General features: G+C 49.8%; 1 protein-coding gene across 9 annotated transcripts in view; it reads right to left on the reverse strand.

Annotated features, from left to right (window-relative positions):
* Positions 1-1,008: 1,008 nt before the first annotated feature.
* WNK2 (WNK lysine deficient protein kinase 2) overlaps positions 1,009-22,773 on the reverse strand; it is a 113,015-nt gene continuing 91,250 nt past the window's right edge. For 4 of the 9 annotated variants that reach the window (XM_032866439.1, XM_032866444.1, XM_032866440.1 and 1 more), the window contains 3 exons: positions 17,599-17,643; positions 15,950-16,209; positions 3,110-3,960 (listed from right to left, as the gene is read on the reverse strand). In XM_032866439.1, coding sequence (XP_032722330.1) covers positions 3,631-3,960; positions 15,950-16,209; positions 17,599-17,643 — 635 coding nt within the window. In that variant the 3' untranslated portion in view covers positions 3,110-3,630. Of the gene's footprint in view, positions 1,213-3,109; positions 3,961-15,949; positions 16,210-17,598; positions 17,644-22,773 lie in introns of those variants that run through there. The other 5 variants (XM_032866446.1, XM_032866443.1, XM_032866445.1 and 2 more) reach the window with 3 other exon arrangements.

Consider the following 22,773-nt stretch of genomic DNA (forward strand, 5'->3'; position numbering starts at 1 on the left):
AGACAAGAGCAGGGACTGAGGCCCAGATGCAAGCTAGGCCAGGGCAAGCTGACATGAGCAGGGGCATGCAGAGCTGGAGAGAGCTGGGGTGGACAGTCCTCATGAGTGTCCCCAAGCCACATGCACACGTCCCCTGCAAAGCCCATGCTGCTCTGCTTTCATCAGCCAGCTGGTCAGGAGTCTTGTCTCGGGCTGATGTTTTGTCGTGATGAACACAGATCCCCTTGACAACTGCACGTGCCCTGCAGCATCTGGGGCTCCGGCAGCAGCTCGCCCCAGGTGCTGGTGGCCCTGCCCAACAGTCACCACTGAAGGAAGCACTAAGTTGTCATCCAAGAGGAATGACAGCAAAGTTGTAGTTCCTCATCCTGATGAGTGGGACCCCTGAGCTGGGCTCCAGCGTGAGCCCCATCCTCCCCAGGCCAGGCCACGCTGCAGCCCCTCCACTGCAGGATGCTGTGAGGTTGCTTGCAGGCTTCCCATTTTTCTTTTGGGGATGCAGCCCTGCCCTGCCATCCGCTGTGGCTACAGGTCTCAGGCTGCTGTGGATGCCCACGCCGTGCCCCAAGCGCGAGTGTTGAGCTTCTGAGAGCAGGGGAGCCCCCAGGTCAGCAAAATGAGTGGAGCTCTGTGCGCCAAGGGCCAAATGTAATGGGTGCTGCTGCTTGGTCTCCTAGGGCCCGGTGCTGCCAGAGACCAGGGGTCACCCTGGTGTGATGGGGAGGGTCCTGAAAACGATCCTCATCCTTGGCTGCTTCTGAGCAAGGTGGGACCTCATCACCTGTCTGGCTTGTGCCAGCTGCTGTCCCAGCCTGAGGACCCTGGGCCAGCAGGTGCACTATAAAGTGCTATGTAAAAATGCAAGTTCCCCACCACACCAGGAACCCCTTGGTCAAAGGCGCCCCCAGACCTTGTCCTGCTGCTTCGTCCCAGGACATGTTCTAGCACCCCTCACTCACTTCCTATGGTCTCAGGCCACTAGATAGGACAGAGCTTGAAAAACCAAAGTCCCTTTTCCCCCAAAATATTCTTTATTCTTGCATTACGTCTGTGTTTCCAGTTGTGAATAAAAAATGCTTAGAAAGTGGTTACAAAACAGCGTGAACTGGACACGAGGCGTGGACTCGCCTTCTCCACGTGTGACGACACGGGGCCTGGCGTCGGGGTCGGGCTGGCCTGCCTGGGCTCAGTCGGGCTTCTCACTCTCAGAATCTAGAAAACAAAACCGCCACAGCTCATTACAGGCCCAACTCGTCACATAAGGCCCTGGAAGGTGGAACAGCGTGGCCAGACGGTCATACTCCCAGGGGGGAACCGGTGGCCTCTGACCCCCACACTGTGCAGGCAGACCCCAGGCAGCTTCTGCCATCGGGCCAGCTTCTGCATGGAGCCACTGCCCAGCACCTGCGTGTTTGCAGTGCCAAGCTCCTTGGGTGCAGTGAGAGAAGCCGGAGCCCTGAGATGCCCCAGCTCTGCCCAGGCTGGTGTCAGATGAGGCAGCAGATGGGGCTGTGGGATCTGCACTGGTTCTGAAAAGGGGGTCCCCTCCCTCCAACAGCATGGGCATAGGGCCATGACTACTCTTAGCTGGCTGGGCCAGGAGGCACTGTAAACCTCAGCGTGAGTGTGTATAGGGCATGGGCAGGAGCGCAGACCACTGAGTGTGATGCCATCAAGGGTGGGTCAGCTGCAGACAGGTACCAAATGCCATGAGGGCCCTCCCCAAACTTGCACATGCTCCAACCTTCATGTCCTCTCTAAGCCTGCAAGCCCAATGCAGATCCAGGAGAAGGTACAAAGGAGCTCACCTCGCTCCAGCTCTGCCAGCCTGCTTTGTACAAATCAGTCCATGTGGACAGGGGTCAGAGGCACCAGTTAGTTGCCCATGAGTCACACTCTCCATGGGGTAGAGCCCACTGTATGTCCAGAGTGGCAGAAAGCCCAGCAGATAGGCCTGGAGGCAGCAGACCTGGGTCCTCAGGTCCTAGGCCACACCTGGTAAGCACCATGTGCCGAAAATGGTGGGGGGGGTGGTGGTGGTGGTGGTGGTAGTGAGTCCACCTAACAACCCACTTGGATCCTGAGCCAGCTGAGCACACACCAGATGTGGCTCCTGCTGGGGACCCGGACCCCACCATTCAATCCAACGTCTCCTCACAGCCACCCTGGCCTTTGGGAGCGGAGTGTAAGGCTGCGCCCAGGACAACCTAGGAGCCTGGCTGCTTTGACATGGGCAGAGGGAAAGGAAAAGATGTTGTTCCACACTGTTTTCAAGCAAAAATGTTTATTTTTCTCCTTTATATGTACAATCTCTTGGGGATTCCGTGCCACTGACCATACATGTACGAGGCCAGACCCCAGATCTCACCTCTGGTGCAGCAGGGAGTTAGGGAGAGCAGGAGAAGGCAGCTTCCACCCCCCTCAGGAACCAGATACATGGAATTCTACACCAAGGGACCCAGGGCACGTTACAGAGAACAGAAATCTCTTATTACATCATCGTGCCCTGGCAGAAGACTGCGTAATCACCTAGAAAACTCAATTCTAACTGAATTGATGGAATAATCCACGTAAAATCATTCAGCCCATTCTTGTGAGGTCCCACAGTACGGCGGAACAATACAGTTCACAGCAAGGCGGCCCAAGCTGCCTTCTGAGGGGAAGTGAAAATGTCTTGGCCATGACGAGCAGGGACTTCAGCTCCCTCCTGGGGCTGTGTGGTGCCCATCTGGGAGGAGTCCCACTAAAACCTTCAGGGAAGGGGTCCTCCTGGCCCTGGCAAGGCAACCTGCACGCACACAGCAGAGTGAGACCCAGGCCTCCGTGCACGTGATGGAAGAGGAAGCACAGCTAGCAGGAGGGTCGGCAGAACCCCAGAGCTGAGGGGACTGTGCGGTCTCTGCAGGGTAGGTGGCCTGCCTGCCGCCCACCGGCTTTGGGTCAAGAGGGTGTGCCTGCTCATCTAGCATTTTCTAGCAGGTTCTGCACAGCCAAACATAGCTGCTGATATTCCTTACCAAGAGACCTGCTGCTGCCAGCAGCACGCTCCCCCAGGAAGCACACATTCCCGGGGAGTCTGCTGGCTGCACCCAGAGCACTACTGCTGCTGGAGGCCGGGCACGGGGGGTGTCCATCTGTCTGCTCTCAGGGACCAGAGGAGCCCAAAGAGACCTCATTTACAAGAGAGATCTAAAGTCAGGCTTTAGCTTCAGATTTATAAACTGTTTTGTATCTCTGCAACTGAAAATGGGCGAGATTTCAAAGCATAAGCCAATTATCAAAATGAAATACAATTTTTTCAACATACGATTTTTTTTTTTTTTAAACATCTCTTTTCATCAGGGAACAGAAAAGCTGGAATTCAAGGCACTGGACTTCTGCAGGGTGATTACAACGTTCTAACCATCGATTCAAGTACAGGACGTGGGTGCAAAGGCTGTAGGTGTAGACCACGGATACATAAGAGGGAGCAGGGTCTGCAGCAGTCAAGGAAGCAAGCATCGCCCACACACCGGCCCCCTCGCCAGGCACCCACGGGCAGGCGGGGCAGGACTCGGAGGCCAAGCCGCAACCTGGCTCCTCCAGACTGTTCAGTTCCACGCATTCCAGCTGACAAGTGGTAAGAGAGAGCTATGTGATTCGCAGTCTAGGGCCCGGTGCGCTGACCACAGGCGGCCGCAAGAATGCAGGCAGTGCAGGCACGCCTGCTGCCCCCAAGCCCAGCCTGGGGTTGGGGTTTGGGCTGCCCACCTGGGCTGCCCAGGGCCCCCAGGACACTGGAGGTGGGAATAGTATTCCGTACTGGCCCAGAGTCTGGGCACAGGGTGGGGCTGGTAGGCCAGAAAGGGCAGTACCTGGCATGGGCAGGGCTGGGGCAGTTCCAGGAATGGCCGCGGTGGCTAGAGGGCTGGGCGCTGGGGCCAGACATGGTGTCCCCACTGCTGCTCGAGGGGCGTTCATCTACAAGACAAGAAGAGGAAGGCACATGTGGCTGCCAAAAGCTGGCCTCCCCAGGGATCCCCACAGATGCTCTCTCCTCAGCAGAGAGTAGTTTCAGGACCTGCTACGGGGTATCTGCTAATGGCTGATACCAAAGTGACAGCATGGGGCAAAGAAGCAGTCTCCCCAAAGCCGCAGCCTGACCACCTCATGGCCCGGCTGTCCGTGGGCCAAAGTGGACCCTGTGGGCACAGTGAGGAACTGCACACCCCACCCCAGGGCTTCCTATTTGACCGGTCAGGGTCTTTATGGAAGGGCCTGAGCCCAGGAACTCCTGGCAGGGCAGGCCCGCCTCTTCCCACACCCCAAAGGAAGGAGCAGCACAAGGATGGGAGAGTGAGTAAAGATGGGTGGTGAGACCAACATAACCGTGATACAGAAAACGGAGGCCACAGAGATTATAGACCAGTAGCCTTCAGTGCCCGAAGTCCAGGCAGCTCGAAGAAAGCAGCCGTGAAAAGAGCACAGCCAAGTGGAGTCAGCCCCAGAAATGCAAGGGTGCTCTTCCCAGAGAATATCGCTGCCTCTTGCCCCAGTTATACCGTAAGGAAGAACCCCGGGTGATGCTCCCCACAGATGCAGGGAGAGCAGCGGAGAAGTTCCACGCTCCTTCACAGAAGACACAGCAGCCAAGGCCGGAGGATGCTTCCTCCATCTGTGAGGGCCTCTCTGGAACCTGCGGCCAAACCTACGCTGCTGTGAAATGCCAAATGCACTTCCCCTATAGCTTGCCCTGCTCCTAGTCCACGCTGTGTGGGAAGTCCCAGCCAAGGCAAGAAAAAGAATAGAGCCAGAGATTAGAAAAGAAAAAGGAAAACCATCCTCATTTGCAGAGGACAAGGTTGTGCTTGGAGAAAACTCAAAAGACTATAAAAACAGATTTCTAGAACAAGCAAATGTAGCAAGATGGCAGGATACAAGATACAAAGTTCTATATACTAGCAATCTACAACTGGAAAATGAAATTTAAGAAAATACAATCTACTTATTTTTAAAGATTTTACTTGAGAGAGAGAGTGCGAAAGAGGAAACAAAAGGAGTGGGAGAGGGAGAAGCAAGCTTCCAGCTGAGCAGAGAGCCCAATGAGGGGCTTGATCCCAGGACCCTGGGATCATGACCTGAGCCGAAGGCAGACGCTGAATCACTGGGCCACCCCGGTGCCCTGAAAAATCAAATTCTTGAAGAAGATGGACATTGGAGTTTGTACCCTCCTCGATACTAAATATACTGCAAAGCTGCAGTGCATCGGGGGGTGGTATTGTCATAATCGTGAAAGAACAGATCGATATGACAGTTCAGAAGTTGACCTACACATATAGGACCACGTGACCCATGTCTGTGCAATGCAGTGTGGGAAAGAAGGCGCTGTAACAGCCAGATGTGCATACGGGATGGGGGGATCCTGACACCTCCATCAGACCATAGGCTTTCAGGCCTCAGTGCAGCAGCCAAAACAGTGACGCTTCTAGGAAAAAACGCAGGAACATAGAGAATATCCAAATTTGAGAGAAGCAAAAATCCCTAATATAGGACAGAAAAATTAAATCATGGGATGAACTAGACCCCGACAATACTAAAATGTCTGCCATGTCACTTTCACCATTAAAGACAAGCCACAGACCGATAGAACGTATCCATCCATGATGTGTACATATGTGAAAGAACATACAATGAACTCCCACAAATCAATAATCAAGAGCTAATTCAACTTTTAAAAGGTAAAGATCGCTGACCAGGCTCTTTACAAAAGAAAGCCAGTAAGAATGTGAAACGGCACTCAAAGACCAATGGAAACGATGTAAGAGCAATTTCTAGGCCTCCATTTTGTTTTACAGGTAAATTTTCATATAAAACATCTCATATAACTTAAAAATTTAAAAGATAAGGCAATATAAAGGAAAACAAGGTAAAATAGAAAACAAACTGTAAAATACTATGTGAAAGAAAGACAAGATTGAGAATTTTGGCAGAGAACGAGGAACTTACAAAAAAGGATATAACGGACTTCCAGGGAAGATGGTGGGCCAGGAGGATTCTGAGCTCACCTCATCCCAGGTACACCTGGATGACACCTACATCAGTGTAAATAACCCAGAAAGTGACCTGAAGAGCAAAATGCAGAGAGGAGGCCTCATCAAAGCAGGTCAGAAGGATAGAGATACTGTTTGGTTCCAAACAGACTGAGGACTGTCTGCAGGAGGGAGGGACGCCTCAGGGACAGAGAAAGGAGGGAAACAGACCCAGGCACAGAGAATCCGCATGAAAATCGGGGCGGGTAGAATTACTCCAGGTCTTAGAATCAGCAGGGCATAACACAGGAACTTCAAAAATCAGCCAGCCCAGCTTTGGAGAGCCTGGAGGGAGAGGAAACGGATTCCTGGCCTTGAAGAGGCAGCACAACAAATGGCCCTGCTGCGACAGCCTTGGAGCAATGATCTGAAGAACATTCGCTTCTTCGAGAACACTAATTTCACAGTGAGTGCCACAGGGGCAGGGGCGTTTAGATGACTTTCCAAGAACAAAAAAGGTCATAGGTGCTATTCCCCTCCCTAGATACATGGATACCTCTGGGAACCAGGGCAGCAGGAACACTTTACCTTCTTCCTGCTAATAGCGGCACCAGCCTGCACCCAGCTGCAGGTGCCCCCCTCCAACCTGGCCAACTTCTGCACGGTTTTGAGCTCCCCTGATCCCCTCCTATAGCTGACCTGCACAGAACTTGCTAATGCTGCACAGCCTGCCCCTCCCCTGCATTCTCCTGCAGACCTGCCCCTCTGGTACACACCTGGCTGGAACCATCCAAAGCAGCACCAGAACCCTGACAATGCAAGCAGCACCAGAACCCTTACAATGCAAGCAGCGCCAGCAGAGGCCAGCATCAGCCCAGGGAGAGGGGACGATAACCACACACAATAGTCCAGCTACGGCCCCAGCCCTGGACTAGGAGCAGACATCTGTTCTGGTCGGACTCGAGCACCCTACTGACATCAGTGGCGAGATCAGCCACACAGAAGGTCAACAAGGAATCAGTGGCTTTGAATGACACACTGGACCAGATGGATCTAACAGATATCTTCAGAACACTCCATCCCCAGACAGCAGCATACACATTCTTTTCTAGTGCACATGGAGCCTTCTCCAGAACAGATCACATAGTAGGCCACAAAACAAGTCTCAAACAAGTTAAGGAAGGCTGAAGTCATGCCATGAATCTTTTTGGACTAAAACAGTATGAAAGTAGACATCAACCAGAAGTAAAAAATCTGGAAAGAACACAAATACGTAGAGACTAAAAATAACATGCTACTAAACAATGAATGAGTGGGTTAACCAAGAAATCAGAGGAAATCAAAAAGTACAAAAGGGCACCTGGGTGGCTCAGTGGATTAAGCCTCTGCCTTCAGCTCGGGTCATGATCTTTTAGTCCCACAACGCTAAGATCCTGACCCAAGCTGAAACCAAGAGTCAGGCACCCAACCAACTACACCACCCAGGCACCCCTTAAAAATGATTGTGCAGGACTGTTCTAACCTATGTATAGGCCACCTGAAGGACTGACACAGGTACACACAGCTGTTTGTAGAGATTTAGAACTCTCTAAGGGCAGAAGAGTGTCAGGCATTACTCATAATTGTAAGGCAATTTAAAAATCCACAGTTGCTTGGGGCCAAAGAATTAAAATCATGATATAGGTAGATTGCCTAAAAGCCATAGTAGAAAAGCATGGTAGAGAGTTTCTATGGGAAATGAGGGCATTAAAAAGTATGTGTGTGGTGGGAGTTCAGAAAGTCATGCACATGCTCTATTCAGGGTACACTGCCAGGAAAAAAAAAAAAAAAAAACCTGAGAAAAACCCAAGCTGGGCACCTGGGTGGCTCAGTGGTTATTAAGCCTCTACCTTCAGCTCAGGTCGTGATCTCAGGGTCCTGGGATTGAGCCCCACATCAGGCTCTCTGCACAGCAGAGAGCCTGTTTCCCCCTCTCTCTCTCTGCCTGCTTCTCTGCCTACTTGTGATCTCTTTCTCTATTAAAAGAAAAAAAAAAAGAAAAACCCAAGTTTCACCATTCATCACACTGCAAGCATAGGCAAATTGTAAATGGCCTGGCTAAGTATTGAAGGAGTTCTCTAGCCTTGAGCCATTCAATCTGTAAAGTCTGGAAGAGGTGTTTTTTAAGCTCCTGATATTCAAGGATATCTCAAGCTAATGTAAGCTAAGCATTCATCGAAACCAGCAAATACTGGGAAAGAGGAGAATCTGATTTCTAATCAGATTCAGTTACTAATTCTAATATGTAAGTGCCTGGTTTTCAACAAGAAACAGAAACTGTTGCTGAGGAAAGCTAGACATTGGACTTAAGACTTTAAGATTTATTTATTTTTAGAGCAAGAGTGAGAGCACATGTGTTGGGGCAGGGGAAGGACAGAGGGAGAAGGAAAGAGAATCCTTAAGCAGACTCCTTGCTGAGTGTGAAGCCCAACTCCTGGCTCAATCCCAGGACCCCAGGATCATGACCAGAGCCGAAACCAAGACTCGGCCACCTAACTGAGCCATCCAGGAACCCCTGGATTAAAGACTTTAAATCAGCTCTTTTTTAATATCCTCAAAGGGCTAGAGGAAACCATGTACAGATTGAAATCAGGACAACTGTGCAGGACATCACGAGAACGTCAATAAAAAGACAAATTATAAAAGGAACCAAATAGAAATATCAGAACTGAGAAATTGAACTGAAATTTGAAAATCTGCTAGAGGGACTCAACAGCAGATTTGAACAGCAAATAAATAATCAGCAAACTTGAGACCATACAATTGATATTATCCAGTCTGAGAAGCAGAAAGAAAAAAATGAAGAAACCTGTATGGAGCCTGAAGAGTCTGTGGGATACGGCTAAGCAGGCCAGTATAGACATTATGGGAGTCTCAGGAGAAGAGAGAGTGTGCAGGAAAAAATACTTGAAGTAGAGAAGAGACTGTCAAGTAGGAATTCTGTATTCAACAGAACGATTCTTCAAGAATGAAGGAAAAACTAAGACTCCCAGATAAACCAAATCTAAGACAAGTTGTTACTAAAAGGTGTGCCTTACCAGAAATGGTAGAGAGAGTCTTACAGACTGAATGGAAGGATAAAAGCCACTTGAAGAAATAAAGAAGGTAACTATGTAGATAAATGTACTGTGCTTTGGCTTTAATTCCTTCTTTCCCTATATGATTTAAAGGGCAAATCCAGGGGCACCTGGGTAGCTCAGTGGGTTAAAGCCTCTGCCTTCAGCTCAGGTCACGATCCTGGATCCTGGGATTGAGCCCCGCATCGGGCTCTCTGCTCAGTGGGGAGCCTGCTTCCTCCTCTCTCTCTGCCTGCTTCTCTGCCTACTTGTGATCTGTCTGTCAAATAAATAAAATCTTTAAAAAAATAAAGGGCAAACCCATTATGCCATAATAATAAATGTTAACGGGCGCACGGTATATGAATAGTCGGGAAAAATTCAAAGGGGGAGAGATGGAGATGTATAGGAGCAAAGTGTTTATATACTATTGAAACAAAGTTGGTATTATTCAAACTAGGTCATTTTCAGATGTTAACTGTAATCAGTAAGGGGACCAGTTAGAAAATAACTAAAATATATAACAAAGTAAAGAAGGGAATACAAAGTATACAATATAAAAGAACAACTAAATTTTAGACTAATTTTATACTAAATTTAACTAGAGTTGAGAAATAAAAACTTGTAAGAAAACAAAAGTCAGAATTCCTTCCTTATCCCTAATTACTTTAAATATAATATATTAAACTTTCTAATAAGCAGAGGTTAACAGAGAGGTTAAAGAAGCATGGCCAGTCTCTATGCCGCTACCAGAGACTTAACTTGAGATACAAAGACCCAAAAAAGTTGCAAGTAAAAAGATGGAAAAAGAGAGCTGGGGTGGCTGTTTTATTACCAGACAAAACTGATTTTAAGTCAGAAAAGGTTATAAGAGACAAAGAAGAATACCATATATTGATAAAACTTGATACATCAAAGTTTGCCAATTATATATGCACCTAAAAACAAAGCCCCAAATTATATGAAGCAAACATAGGACCGAAAGGAGAAACAGTTATACACTATTGTAGATTCTAATACTTTAATTTCAATAAAGGTTAGAATAATGAGACCGATGAATAAGGAGAGGATCTGAAAAGTACAATAAGCCAATTAGCCCTAATAAAACTCTACCCAACAAGAGCAGATTGTACTTTCAAGTGCATATGGAACCTCTAAAGAATAGGCCATATTAGGCCATAAAACAAGTCTCAATAAATAAACATAAACAATACAAATATAATACATATCTAAAAAGACTGAAATACTATAAAGTATCTTTTCTAACATAATGAATGAAATTAGAAATCAATAACAAAAGTACTAGAAAACTGTCATATATACAAAACTAAATACTCAAACAACCAGAGTCAAAGAAATAATCACAAGGGAAATTAGAAAGTAACTTGAGACAAATGAAAAGGATAATACAATACATAGACATTTATGGGACAAAGCAAAAGTTCTCAGAAGGAAATTTATAGCTGTAAATGCCTACATTGAACAATATCTTAATAATCTAACTATATACCATAATAAAGTAGAAAATAGGAAGTCATGAAGAAAAAGTAAAGCAAATGAATTACAAATGAAACCAGAAGTCAGTTCTTTGAAGAGATCAACAAATGGACAAGGTTTTAGCTACCAAACTGTATAATTTAGATGAAATAGAACAATCTCTAGAAACACTCAAACTACCAGAGCGGACTCAAGAAGAAACAGAAAATCAGACCTATAACAAGTAGTGAGATTGAATTAGTAATCAAAAATGTCTCAACAAAGAGAAGCCAGATTTTTAAGAAGAATTAACACCATTCTTTCTCAAAGTCTTCCAAGAGTTGGAAGACATAGGAATAATTCCTAACTCGTTCTATGAGGCCAGCATTAAGCTGCTACCAAAGCCAGATAAATACATCACAAGAAAATTAGACTAATACCCAATGAATATTTATGCAAAAGTCTTCAATAAAATATCAGCAAGCTGAATTCAGTAGCATAACTGGAGTATGTATATACACCATGACCAGGTGGGATTTATCCCAGGAATTAAAGCAGAGTGTTTTAACATGAAAATCAATCAATGTAATATTACCACTAACAAGACTGAAGGGATAAAGAAACCTACAATCCTCTCATTTAATGCAGAATAAGTATGTGACAATATCCAACTTTCATAATAAATGCACTCAACAAAGTACAAACAGAACAGAACGCCCTCAATATGATAAAGAACATATATGAAAACCCACAGCTAACATTATATACTCAGTGGTGAAAGTGTAAATTTTTCCTTCAAAGTCAGGAACAAGAAAATCATACCTGTTTTTGCAACTTTTATTCAATATAATATTAGAAGTTCTAGCCAAAGAAATTAGGGAGGAAGAAAAAAGGCAGCCAGATTGGAAAGGAAGAAGTAAAATGATCCCTGGTCAGAGATGACAAAACCTTACATGTGGATAACCATAAAGAATGCTTGTGCGGATTCACATAGCTAATCCATGAAGTCGGCAAAGTTGCAGGTTACAAAATCAGTTTCATTTCTATACACTAATAACAGTCTGAATGGAAATTAAAGAAGTTACATTTACAATAATAGAAAAGCCATAAAATATTTAGGAATAACTTCAAGGGTTTAAAGATTTACACACTGAAAGCCACACAACTGCCAAAGGAAATTAAGACATAAATAAATGGAAAGAAAAAAAGGTCATGGATTGGAAGACGTGTGTGGTTACAGTCAGTACCGCCCAAAGTGATCTACAGATTCGTTGCCATCACTGTTAAATTCCCAAAGACATTTTTTCAAGAAATAGAAAAAACCCATCCTAAAATTCACATGGACCTGAAGGGACCCCCGAATAACCACAACAATTCAAAACAAGTTGGAAGACCCACACTTCCTGTTTTCAAAACTTACCACAAAGCTAAAGAAATCAAAACAATGTGATATTGAAAAAAGGACAGACATATATACCAATGAAAAAACAAAGAAGCAAGAAATAAATCTGTGCAAATACGGTCAGTTCATATTCAACAAGAGTACCAAGTCCATTCATTGGGGGAAAGGAGAGCCTTTTCAACAAATGATGCGGGAGAACTGGTTATCTACATGCAAAAGCATGAAATGTGCACCCTTACCTCATACCATATACAGAAATTAATCACTGGATAAAAGGCCTGCACATAAGAGCTAAAATTACTAAACTCTTAGCAAGAAACAGGGGGGAAGTTTCGCAACATTGGATTTGGCATAATTTCTTGGCTATGACACCAAAGAGATGGGCAACAAAAGAAAAAACAGGTAAATTGGTCTTCAAGAAAATTAAAAACTTTTGTGCATCAGAAGACACTGTCCAGGGGCACCTAGGTGGCTCCAGTCAGTTAAGCATCTGCCTTCAGTTCACGTCATGATCCTAGAGTCCCAGGATCAAGCCCTGTGTCAGGTGCCCTACTCAGCAGGGAGTTTGCTTCTCCCTCTCTCTCTGCCCCTGCCCCTGCTTGTGCTCTCTCTCAAATAAATAAATAAATCTAAAAAAAAAAAAAAAAAAAGACACTGTCCACAGAGTAAAAAGGCACTCAATAGAATGGGAAAAAGTATTTGCAGATCACATATCTGATAAGAGATTAAAATCCAGAAGATAGAACTCCTAAAACTCAGTAATAAAAACAAAACAACTGATGAAAAATGGGCAAAGAGGGGCACCTGGCTGGCTCAGTGGGTTAAAGCCTCTGCCTTCAGCTCAGGTCGTGATCTCAGGGTCCTGGGATCAAGCCCTGCATCGGGCTTTCTGCTCAGCAGGGAGCCTGCTTCCCTTCCTCTCTCTCTGCCTGCCTCTCTGCCTACTTGTGATCTCTGTCCGTCAAATAAATAAATAAAATCTTAAAAAAAAAAAAACAATAAAAATAGGCAAAGGACTTGAACTGCTCTTTCTCTAAAGATCTACAAATGGCCAGTAATCACACGAAAAGAGGCTCAACATCCCTGATCATTAGTAAAATACTAATCAAAACCACGGTGAGATAACCACAGTGGTATTAGAATGGCTACTATTTAAAAAAATCAGAAAATAAAAAGAGTTGGCAAGAAATGAAGAGAAACGAACCCTGTTCACTGCTGGCAGGAATGTAAAATGGCGCAGCCACTGTGGAAAACAGTTTGCAATTCCTCAAACAGTTAAAAACAGAATTACTGTATGATGCAGTGATTCTGCTTCTGGGTACTCTTTCTAAAGAATGGAAAGCAGGGACTGAGAGAGATGCCTGCACACTCCATTCGGGGCAGCATCGCTCACAACAGCTCATAGGTAGAAGCGACCCCAGCGTCCGTCAGTCGATAAATGGATAAAATGTGGTGTGTACATACACTAGAATAGCATTTAGCTTTAAAAAGGAGGACATTTGGACACAGGCTGTAATGTAGGTGAACCTTGAGGACATTACAGTGAGTGAAATAAGCCCCAGAATGACAAATACTGTAGGGTTCCACTGACACAGCGCCTCCGGGAGTCCGAGCCCTGCGGCTGGAAAGTAGAATCACAGTTGCCAGGGACTGAGTGGGGGATGGGAAGGTCGTTTTCAATGAGGACAGAATTTCAGTTTTGCAAGATGAAAAAATTCTGGGGATGCATGGTAGTGATGCTTGAACAATATTAATTAATGCTTAATGCACTTAAAACCGGCACTTAGAAATGGCTAGGATGGCAAATTTTATGTCCTATATTTTGCAATTCAAAGATTGGAAAAAAGTAATTTTTAAATTTTAATTGAAGTGTGGTTGACATAAAATACTAAATTTAAGACCTACAACATCGCGATTTAAGATACATACACATTACAAAATGCTCACCATGATAAGTGTAGTACAGTACTACTGTGTTCCCTGTTTCCTTCTCATCCCCCAGCTGCAGCCCAGCTGTATGCTGTAAGCTGAACAGAAGACGGGGCAGACACTACACGATGCCTTATATCCATAGAATGTAGAATGAAAGTTAATAGGGGCTGGATAAGCAGAGGCACCAGAGGTGGGGACTAGAGAGTATTTTTCTTAGAAGTTTCTATTTGGGATGAAGAGGGTTTTAGAGATGGATGGTGTGACAGCTGCACAACATTGTGAACGTGCAGAGTACTATGCTGAATTACACACTTAAAAATGACTGAAATGATGAATGTTATGTCATACAGATTTACCACAGTGAAAAAATATTTTAAAAAATCTTAGTAAGAGGGGCGCCTGGGTGGCTGAGTGGGTTAAAAGCCTCTGCCTTTGACTTAGGTCATGATCCCAGGGTCCTGGGATCAAGCCCCGCATCAGGCCCTTTGCTTGGCGGGGAGCCTACTTCCCTCCCTCTCTCTGCCTGCCTCTCTGCTTACTTGTGATCTCTTGTCTGTCAAATAAATAAAATATTTTAAAAAAATAATCTTAGTAAGAATCCCTGCCATTCAAACAATGGGATTAGCAAGCTGGTAAGATGGGGTACGGCCTGCGCAGGTGTGAGGTCCCATGTGCTGGAGTCCAGACAGTGAAGCAGAGACTCCCCTGCCTGGGCCAAGGGGGAGGATCCTGCAGGGCTGGGGGGTTGCTGAAGACTCTCAACTTGGTCACAAAATACCAGAGTGGGGTTTGAGGCATTAGGACTCCAGGGCTGCTGCTGTTGGAAGGGAGCTGCCATCACTGACTTGGCGGACACAGGAAGGCTCAGGCACCATGTGCATGGCGGGAGTGCAGAGAGCATCAGCGGTGGACAAGACTGATTGACAGCTGGACTGAAAAGCCAGTCCCAGCACATTTTAAAGAACTGAAAACACCCAAAGTTTGTTCTCTTACACATTGCAGTTAAGGTCAAAAGCAGTAATAAAAAGTATGAGGAAATTAATAATTATATTGCTTCAAACCACAGCGGAAATTACAAAATAATTTGAATGGAAGATTAAAGAAAATGCTATATATCAAAACCTTTAGGATCCAGATAGAACCACGAGAGGGATTTTTATAGATTGAATGCTTTTTATAGATTGAATTTTTATAGATTGAATAATACAGGTATTATAAAACTGGAAAGGCTGGAGATCAATGACCTGCACATCTTAAGAAACATTCGAGAACAGCAAAGCCGCTCAGACACAGCAGGAAGGAGATAACAAAAGGAGAAACTAATGACACATAAAGATACCATCAGAGCCAAAATGAGTTCTTTGAGAAGGCCCTTAAGGTTTATGAGCCCCTCAGGAGGCTGTACAGGAGGGGGAGGGAGGGGCACACACGCGGAAGCCACCGTCATCAGAAATGAAAATCAACATCACTACAGGCTGAAGACAGGATGTTATAAGCAGCTTATGTCAATTAATTTGAAAACTTAGATAAATTTAGGTATTTACCAAATGTTAGAAAAGCAGGACTTAACGAAAAAATAGAAAATCCAAATGGCACAGAAAGTATAAAAGAAACTGAATCTGTAACGAAAACCTTACCCTCGGGGGATGGAGAGACGTGTGTCAGCTGCAGCGTGCAGGCTGGGGCACACGCAGGTTCACTGTGCAATTTCCAACATTTCTGTATGTTTGAAATTTTTCTAAGTAAAAGGTCACAGGGAACCTTCCCGCACTCAAGAAAGAACTCCTAGACCAGATGGGTTCACCAGTGACCTCTGCTAAGCATTTCAGGACCAAGTAACAACGTGACACACACTCCTCCTGAAGACGAGCAGGGAGCGCCCTCCCGGGAGGCGGTGAAACTATCAGCCATCGCGGGGACGCGGGACCAGAGCCGGACCAGAGCCCAGAGGGCAGCTCCTGGCAATGCCCCGGCGCGGCACCCACCGCCCGTGCGCCGCTCCCTCCCCGCCCCTTCAGCCCGGGCACCCCACTTACAGCCTGCGCCTCGCTGGCGGCCGGGGGCCAGCCCGCCGTGACCTCCACGCCGTGCAGCCTCTGCGTCTGCTTCAGCTGGTTGAGCGAGGGCTTCAGCGGGGCAGCCCCCACCGTCTTACTCGTCCACTCGTCCACCAGCTTGTGCAGGTCGTCCGTGAAGGTGCCTCGCTTGTTGTTGCTGTTGTTGGCCTGTGCCTGGACGTGCAGGGTCGGCTGGGGGCCCGGCTCGGGGCCCGGGACCAGGCTGCTGGTGGAGGACCCTGGGGAAGCACACACAGGCCGGGTCGGTGACGCTGCAAGGAGCACCGCCGGCCAGCTGCAGTCATTCGGACAGTGCTCTTGCTTAGGCCTGACAACACCTTGCTTCAGGAGATGGTCTGCGTTTGGGAGCCCATGTGCCAGCCTTAGACACTTTGGAACACTGCCACAGGCCATAAGGACCACGCTGTGCCAGGCAGCTGTCCCATCGGAGCTGGGCCAAAGGACAGGACCGAGGCCGCTGGCAGCCTTGCTCAGCATCAACCCTATGGCCACGCTGCACAGGAACCCCAGATTCCTACGTGTGAGGGAGCTCAGAAAACTGAGGGCGAATCCCAAGGCCTCTGCACCCTGAGCGGGAATGAACGTGACCATGCCGGGTGTTCAGCCCACGGCAGCCACTGCCGTCCGTCCGGCAAAGGGAAAAGGCCTCAAAATCTCCATCGTGGGCCTGCCTGTGAATGACTGTTAATGGGTTAGTGGTTTGGAAATTTAAGGCACAAAATCGTGTCTCTCCCCAGAGCATGTAAGGAAGGTATTAATCAAGGGTACAAACACCCAAAGCTTTCCGCTGTGGGTCCCCACGCTTGGAGACGTTTGTGGGGCACAGGGTGCCTGCACCAGCAGGAGCCGGGAGGCCAGGCTGCGGGAAGGCCCCCGGGGCTGTGGTTCAGGCGGAGCTGGACAAAGAAGTCACTGAGATTAGTTTTAAATGGCCAACATGGGACTTTTTAATTCTTTTTAAATTGTGTTCCCCACCCCCACAACATGTAATTTCTGGTTAGCAATTTTGAATAAGCCAAATGTTTCTGCATTAAAAAAAATAGCTTAACGACCATCTCTTCAAACAAGCCATTGCAAAATGTAGTCTAGAGCGGCTAGCAATGAAAAAGCACAGACACACAGAGTTCGGTATTAGTGATGGAATTTTACACACACACACTGCTATTTCTACATGAATGTTTCAGCCAGAAAAGAAAAAAGGAGGGAAAAAAAAAGGTGTGAGGTGAGGGTGGTGGGCGGCCCAGGTGGACTGATACCCATTTCATCCCGGCATCTCTCCTCGGGGGCACTCATCTTTAGCACTTCAGGGACATACTCATTCCTACGGTTTTGGAAAAGGAGCCAATTAACGATTGGTAATGTGTGGACGTTCCAGGAAGGGGAGTGTCAGTGTGTCAACCAGCCAGGACACACAGACTCTAGGAGCCATGGAGACGCGAGGGGCACCCGCGGGTGGCTTTCCCTCCAGGCAGAGGCAAAGCGGTGCCCTCGGAGGATGGGCGCGGAGCAGACGCCTGCCCGCCGGCCGCGGAGACCCTGACGTGCACTAGCCACGTGAAAGCCCATGCGATGGAGAGCAGACAAGGGGTAAAAAACCCGATAATTACGACTGCTGTGCTCTTTGCCTAGACAGAGACGCTTCAGGGCAGACCCTGCAAGGGAAGAAGAAATGACACAAGACCACAGGGTTAGGCAGGACAGCACACACGGGGGACAAGCCACCACACTCTAAGCACAAGTCATCAGTGTGCAAGGAGGAGCAAAGGCCAGCGCTTCAGAGAGGGGACCAGCCACCTGGGCTACCCGGGCGGCCCCGAGTCAGTGTGCGGGTTCACGTGAGCTTCGCCGAGGGGCAGAGGTGCAGGGCCAGGCCCCAAGCTTCAGGTAGAAGTGAGTGTGTCTCTAAAAGCATATTAAAAAAAAAAAAAAGAAAAAGAAAAAAGAAAAGAAAAAAAACGAAAAAGCAAAGCACACCACTTGGTTTTCAAACAAGAGGCTTCTGGAGCCCCATTGATTGAGGCAAAAAAACCCAAAGTCAGCCAGGAGAGCTCAGGGGAGCCGCTGGCTGGTGGAGCCGCTGGCTCTGCCCTGTCAGTAGGCCCAAGGGAGGTTTGTTTTCCAAGTGTAAAAAGATACATTGTTTTGCAGGTTTGAGGCCCATCCTAGATCCCAGGCGGCTGCCATGACCAGACCAGTGGTGCCTGTGGAGGGGAAAGTACAGGGGTCCTATCGGGGAGGTAGGAAGCAGGGCTGGCCCCAATTTCCTGCACTGCTGCTGCTGCCTCCTCTGGTACCCCAAGCCCACCAGGTCAGGGAGAGGCTCTTCCTTCTTCCACCACTAAGCATCAGGCCCTACAGTCCCTGAGGCTGTCTGTGCCGCCCGGCACATCCTGATGGTCGGTGCCTTCCTAGAGGGCAGACAAGCTGGCCTGAGCAGGCAGAGTGGGACAGGCCAGGATGGCTTGGGCGTCCCCAAGGTCACTCAGCAAGGCTGCACTATCAGAGAGGGTCGGTGCTCCCACCCTAGCCCCTTGCCAGAACAGGACCCCCACACACCCATGCTCCCTGAGGGTGCCCTGTGCCTTTGTCAGGGGAGGCAGGCGGCCACCCCTGTGTTTGAGGAGCGAGGACAACGGTCAGCCCAGGCTTCAGATGAATTGCTCTTTAACTTCATACTGTCTGTGCTCAGAGGCTGACTTGGGGAAAGGGAGATGATCTTCTGTTGGGGGCTGTGATGGATAAGTAAAAAACAAAGGGGCTGGGCAGGAGTGGTCCAGACCAGTCATCTGCCAGTGGAGGTCTGCAGGGCCTCTGCTGGTCTGTGTCCTAACGTGGAATCCCACTGGGAGCACCGAGCCCTTTGGGGGCTCCATGGCACACAGGTCCCAGGCTCTGACTCTGCGGGGCACCATGTGAGGCACAGACTTCCCCCATCCAGACCCTGTGGTCTCAGCAGCTCCGTACAGACGGCGCAAGGACATGGAAACAGCCGGCCAGCCAGGTTCCCGCAGCCTGACAGCAGCGGGTTCTTTTGGTCACCATCCTCTCCACGAGAACAACGGGTGCTGCCTGCTGGGAACCACCTGAGAAGTCAGGGCCTGTGGTCAGGGCCCCAGAGATGGGACCATTGGCCACCAGCCACCATGCTCAGCACTGGCCCACAGAGGCCGCCACACACTCACCAGGCACGGCCCACAGTGACCAGAGCACAGACACTCCCTGCCCTCAGTGATCCGGCCACCTCCCACACCAAGGTCGTGCCATCCAGTACAGGTGCAGAGCTACATGGACTGTGTGTCTGGCGATGAGCCCTCACTCATGCCACAGCCCTGCCCATCCTCAGGGCTCCCCAGGGCCTGTGCCCTGCCCTTGAGACCCAGCACGCGACGACTGATGGCTAAGCCTCCCCCAGCCCCACTCACCTCCCTCCACGCCAGTGTGTACTCTGCATTCCTGCCTGAGCCGCTGGGCTACAAGACAGCAACGCAAGGGCACTGGCGACACACAAGACCCACAGGAAACCCACATGCAGCAGGAGGTCTCCCCTGCAGGACTTCTGTGCTTAGCCAAGGCCTTGGGAAGAGACAGCATGAGGCCCAGAACTACTTGGGGAAGCTTCCACCTGGGCAGGGGTGGAGGTGGAAAGCCACGTGGCCAGCTGTTGGGAAATGTTCTCCCAGGCTGTGGAAGGGCCAAGGATCTCTGGCCAGGACACACGAGCTGTTTCTGGTGCCGACAGCCAGCCCTGCCAGGCACCACCACCATCCAGACCCTCGCCTGGCTGCCAGGGAGATACCCAAATTCACGGTTCTCTGCCACGGACACGCTGCTGGACAGGTGGGCCAGGCCTCGTGGTTTTGCCACACATGCTGCTGGCACCAGCCTTCCACTCCTGAGGAGGCTCCCAAGGAGCTCCAGGGGCCTCCTTGCAGGTCCCTCAAGGAGAGGCACGCCTCCAGCTGCCTGGTCGCACCCTGCACAGCGGCATTAGACACCGGTTCCGGCACTGGAGACCGATAAGCTGCCGGCACCAAAATGCCACTGGTTTCTTTGTAACGAGCCACCAGGTCTTCACACTGCTGAGCAAAGTGCCAGCCCTTGTCTGTGAAGCATGAAATGGGAATGCCTCCCTGCTCCGCTCTGCCCTGACTGCCCCGAGGGCAGTCCGGCCTGGACAGGCCTTCCTCGGGGGTGGCCGCCTCCTTGGCTGCCCAAAGGCCCTCTCCCACACCCGCTACTGTGGGTCCCCACAGGAAGGGTCCAGGACACTGCAGGGCGAGGGCATGGCCTGGGCAGCCTCCTCGGAGAGTCCCAGGGACAGACTCACTGCCGCGCAGACGGCAGGCTAATGAGTGCATGAGAGAAACAGAAAGCAGATCCAAAGCTGTGTGTGCAGAGACGCCACGGAGGGGTTGTACCTGCACTTAGTCAGGTGCTGGAGCCAGAGGCAAGGGGAGGTCTGACAGCAGCTCCTGACCACCAGATTCTTCTGTAACTCAACCATACCCCCTGAATCCCGAAACATAGTCCCCAGGTTTCCCCAAGCCTCCTGTCGACCACAAGGAGGGGCCTTTGCCCAAGGCTTCACCCTGTCTGTGCTCCGAGGAGTCCAGCCCTCTCCCCGGCCAGCCCTCCCAGCAGCAGACCTGTCCAGGTGCCCACCCCAGGAAGGCACCCAGGTTTGGTTCTCTGCACGCTCTTCCTCCCAGGCCTGGCCACCTTTCCCACGTGGGGTCCCCTCCTGGCTGCCTGCAGCTGCCTGGGCTCCACCCCACTCATCTCTGACCCGGCCTGGTTGCTCTCATGGTCTCAGCACGTCACAGAACTGGGGGCCTCCTTTCTGTACTTTGTAACTGAACACACTTTGTTTTCCCAGAGCCTGGCCTCCTGTTCCGTGCAAGGCCGTGCACAGAACACCTCTGGGTTTCTCCTCGGCTGCAGGCCATACTAGCTGCACCCACGCCCCACGGCTGCAGCCCTCCCCTCGATGCTAGCCCAGAGCCCAGAGCAGGCCCACCTCGGGGTCTTCCCGCAACCCTGCCCTAAATGCCCTTTTTTCTGCCACCTCTTGGCCCTCAGGGCTGTGACCGGGCTTTCACGGGTGCCCATGCAGTCTCCTTGGGCCTTGGGGCTCCCCTGTCAGCAGGGAAGCAGTTGGCTCTGGCTCCCAGAGGAGCCCAGCGGGCTGGGCACGTACCAGGAACAGGGCCTTGGTGGGCGCCTTTCCACACACCCTTAGGCCACACGTTTGCGGGTAAGCGGGCTCAGGGCCACGGTCTGCCGCACGCTCTCCCCACCAGCAACCTCAGAGCCTGTGGGGGCCGCGCTGTGGCCAAGACAGCCAGGTCATGCCTGGAAAGGACTATTACGGAAACAGTGATGTCACAGGGTGCACAGCACCGGAGAAGACGAGGCACGCCCGGCCAGCACACACCACCACCCGGAATCGGCCCTGCCTGGGCCAGCACCCTGTCTGCCACGGAGCCCGGCCTTACATGTTCCTCTCCTCTTGGCCAGAGACAAGTGAAACCACTTGACCCTACTATGTCTCCAATTTTTTTTTTCCTTAAATCTCGGAATAACAATAGTAGAACAAATGAAAACCCTTCAACAACGCAGAAGCATGCAGGTGCAAACGTGGAGCGGGGACGACCTCAGAGGAGTATGTGGTGCCTGACGCGCGCACCTTTCCACCACACGCACCCCAGGGAAAGCACCACCTGCTCTAACTACCCTGCTTCCTGAGCCTGACCAGTGGTGTTCCCAGGAGCGACGCAGCCACCCGTCTGACCACGAGATGCCTGGAGACCCAGCTGCCCTGCACCTGTCGTCCGCAGGAGACAGCCACACACACTCGGGCAAAAGAGGACCAGCAAGTGACCCAGGAAGCAGAACGCGTTCGGACCTCGCCCCCACTTCTCCACCAGCTCAGCAGCTAACCAGCAGCTCAGTTGGGACACCTGCTGGGAGATGAGGACAGTCCCTGGGAATCTCTGTGCTTCCGTGCCTCTGACCTCTGCTGCCTGGGGGAGGGTGACAAGGCAACTCAGATGGGAATGGATGCCCACGGTGGACTTGGCCTCAGGTCCTGACAAATACAATGTATCTTTATTGTACCAGCAAAAAGCCACGTGCCCCAAACCAGCACTTCCACCCAATTGAGAGCTTAATTTTTGTGTTAAAAAAACCCAAAAACCTTGAAAACCCCACAGCTTTGGATTCATTTTCCAATTGTTCTGAGGGAGAAAATAACTTTGGATGGCCCTGAGCATGTGCGCCCTTCCTGGACAGGAGTCCTGGGTGCCAGCAGGGCATCCCAGGAATCTGAGGGCCACTAGGGCTGAGGTTCGGTTGAGCAGAGCTCGGAGCTGTGACTGACTTCGTGTCTGAGGTCTGTGAGGTGAGAGCGGTTCACCAAGTAAAGTGCTCCAGCTGGAGACCAGGAGGGGCCGGGGCCAGAGGGAGAGCCAGCGTGGAGGACACCGAGAGGTTCCCCAGGTGACCAGAGCGTGGGGAGGGGTGGGACGTCCTAGCTGGAGCACCTTCTCTCCGCCTTTCCACATGCAGGGAGCGGGCGCGGGGTAACGGTGCTGAGTGCTGTGGCCCTTGTACAGAAGTCACACCCTCCAGTGACCTTCTAGAACTGTCTCAGCTCGCTACATGCATGTCTTCAGAATCCAGACACGTGTGAGACACACCATGCGTCTAGAGAAGGCCGGGGCTGTCTTTTTGTTGCTGGAACTGGGGACAGCGGACGTGTGTATGCACCACAATTGCAACAG

This window comes from Lontra canadensis, unplaced genomic scaffold (assembly GCF_010015895.1).
Source record: "Lontra canadensis isolate GAN:19392208 unplaced genomic scaffold, GSC_riverotter_1.0 scaffold31, whole genome shotgun sequence".
NCBI lineage: Eukaryota > Metazoa > Chordata > Mammalia > Carnivora > Mustelidae > Lontra > Lontra canadensis.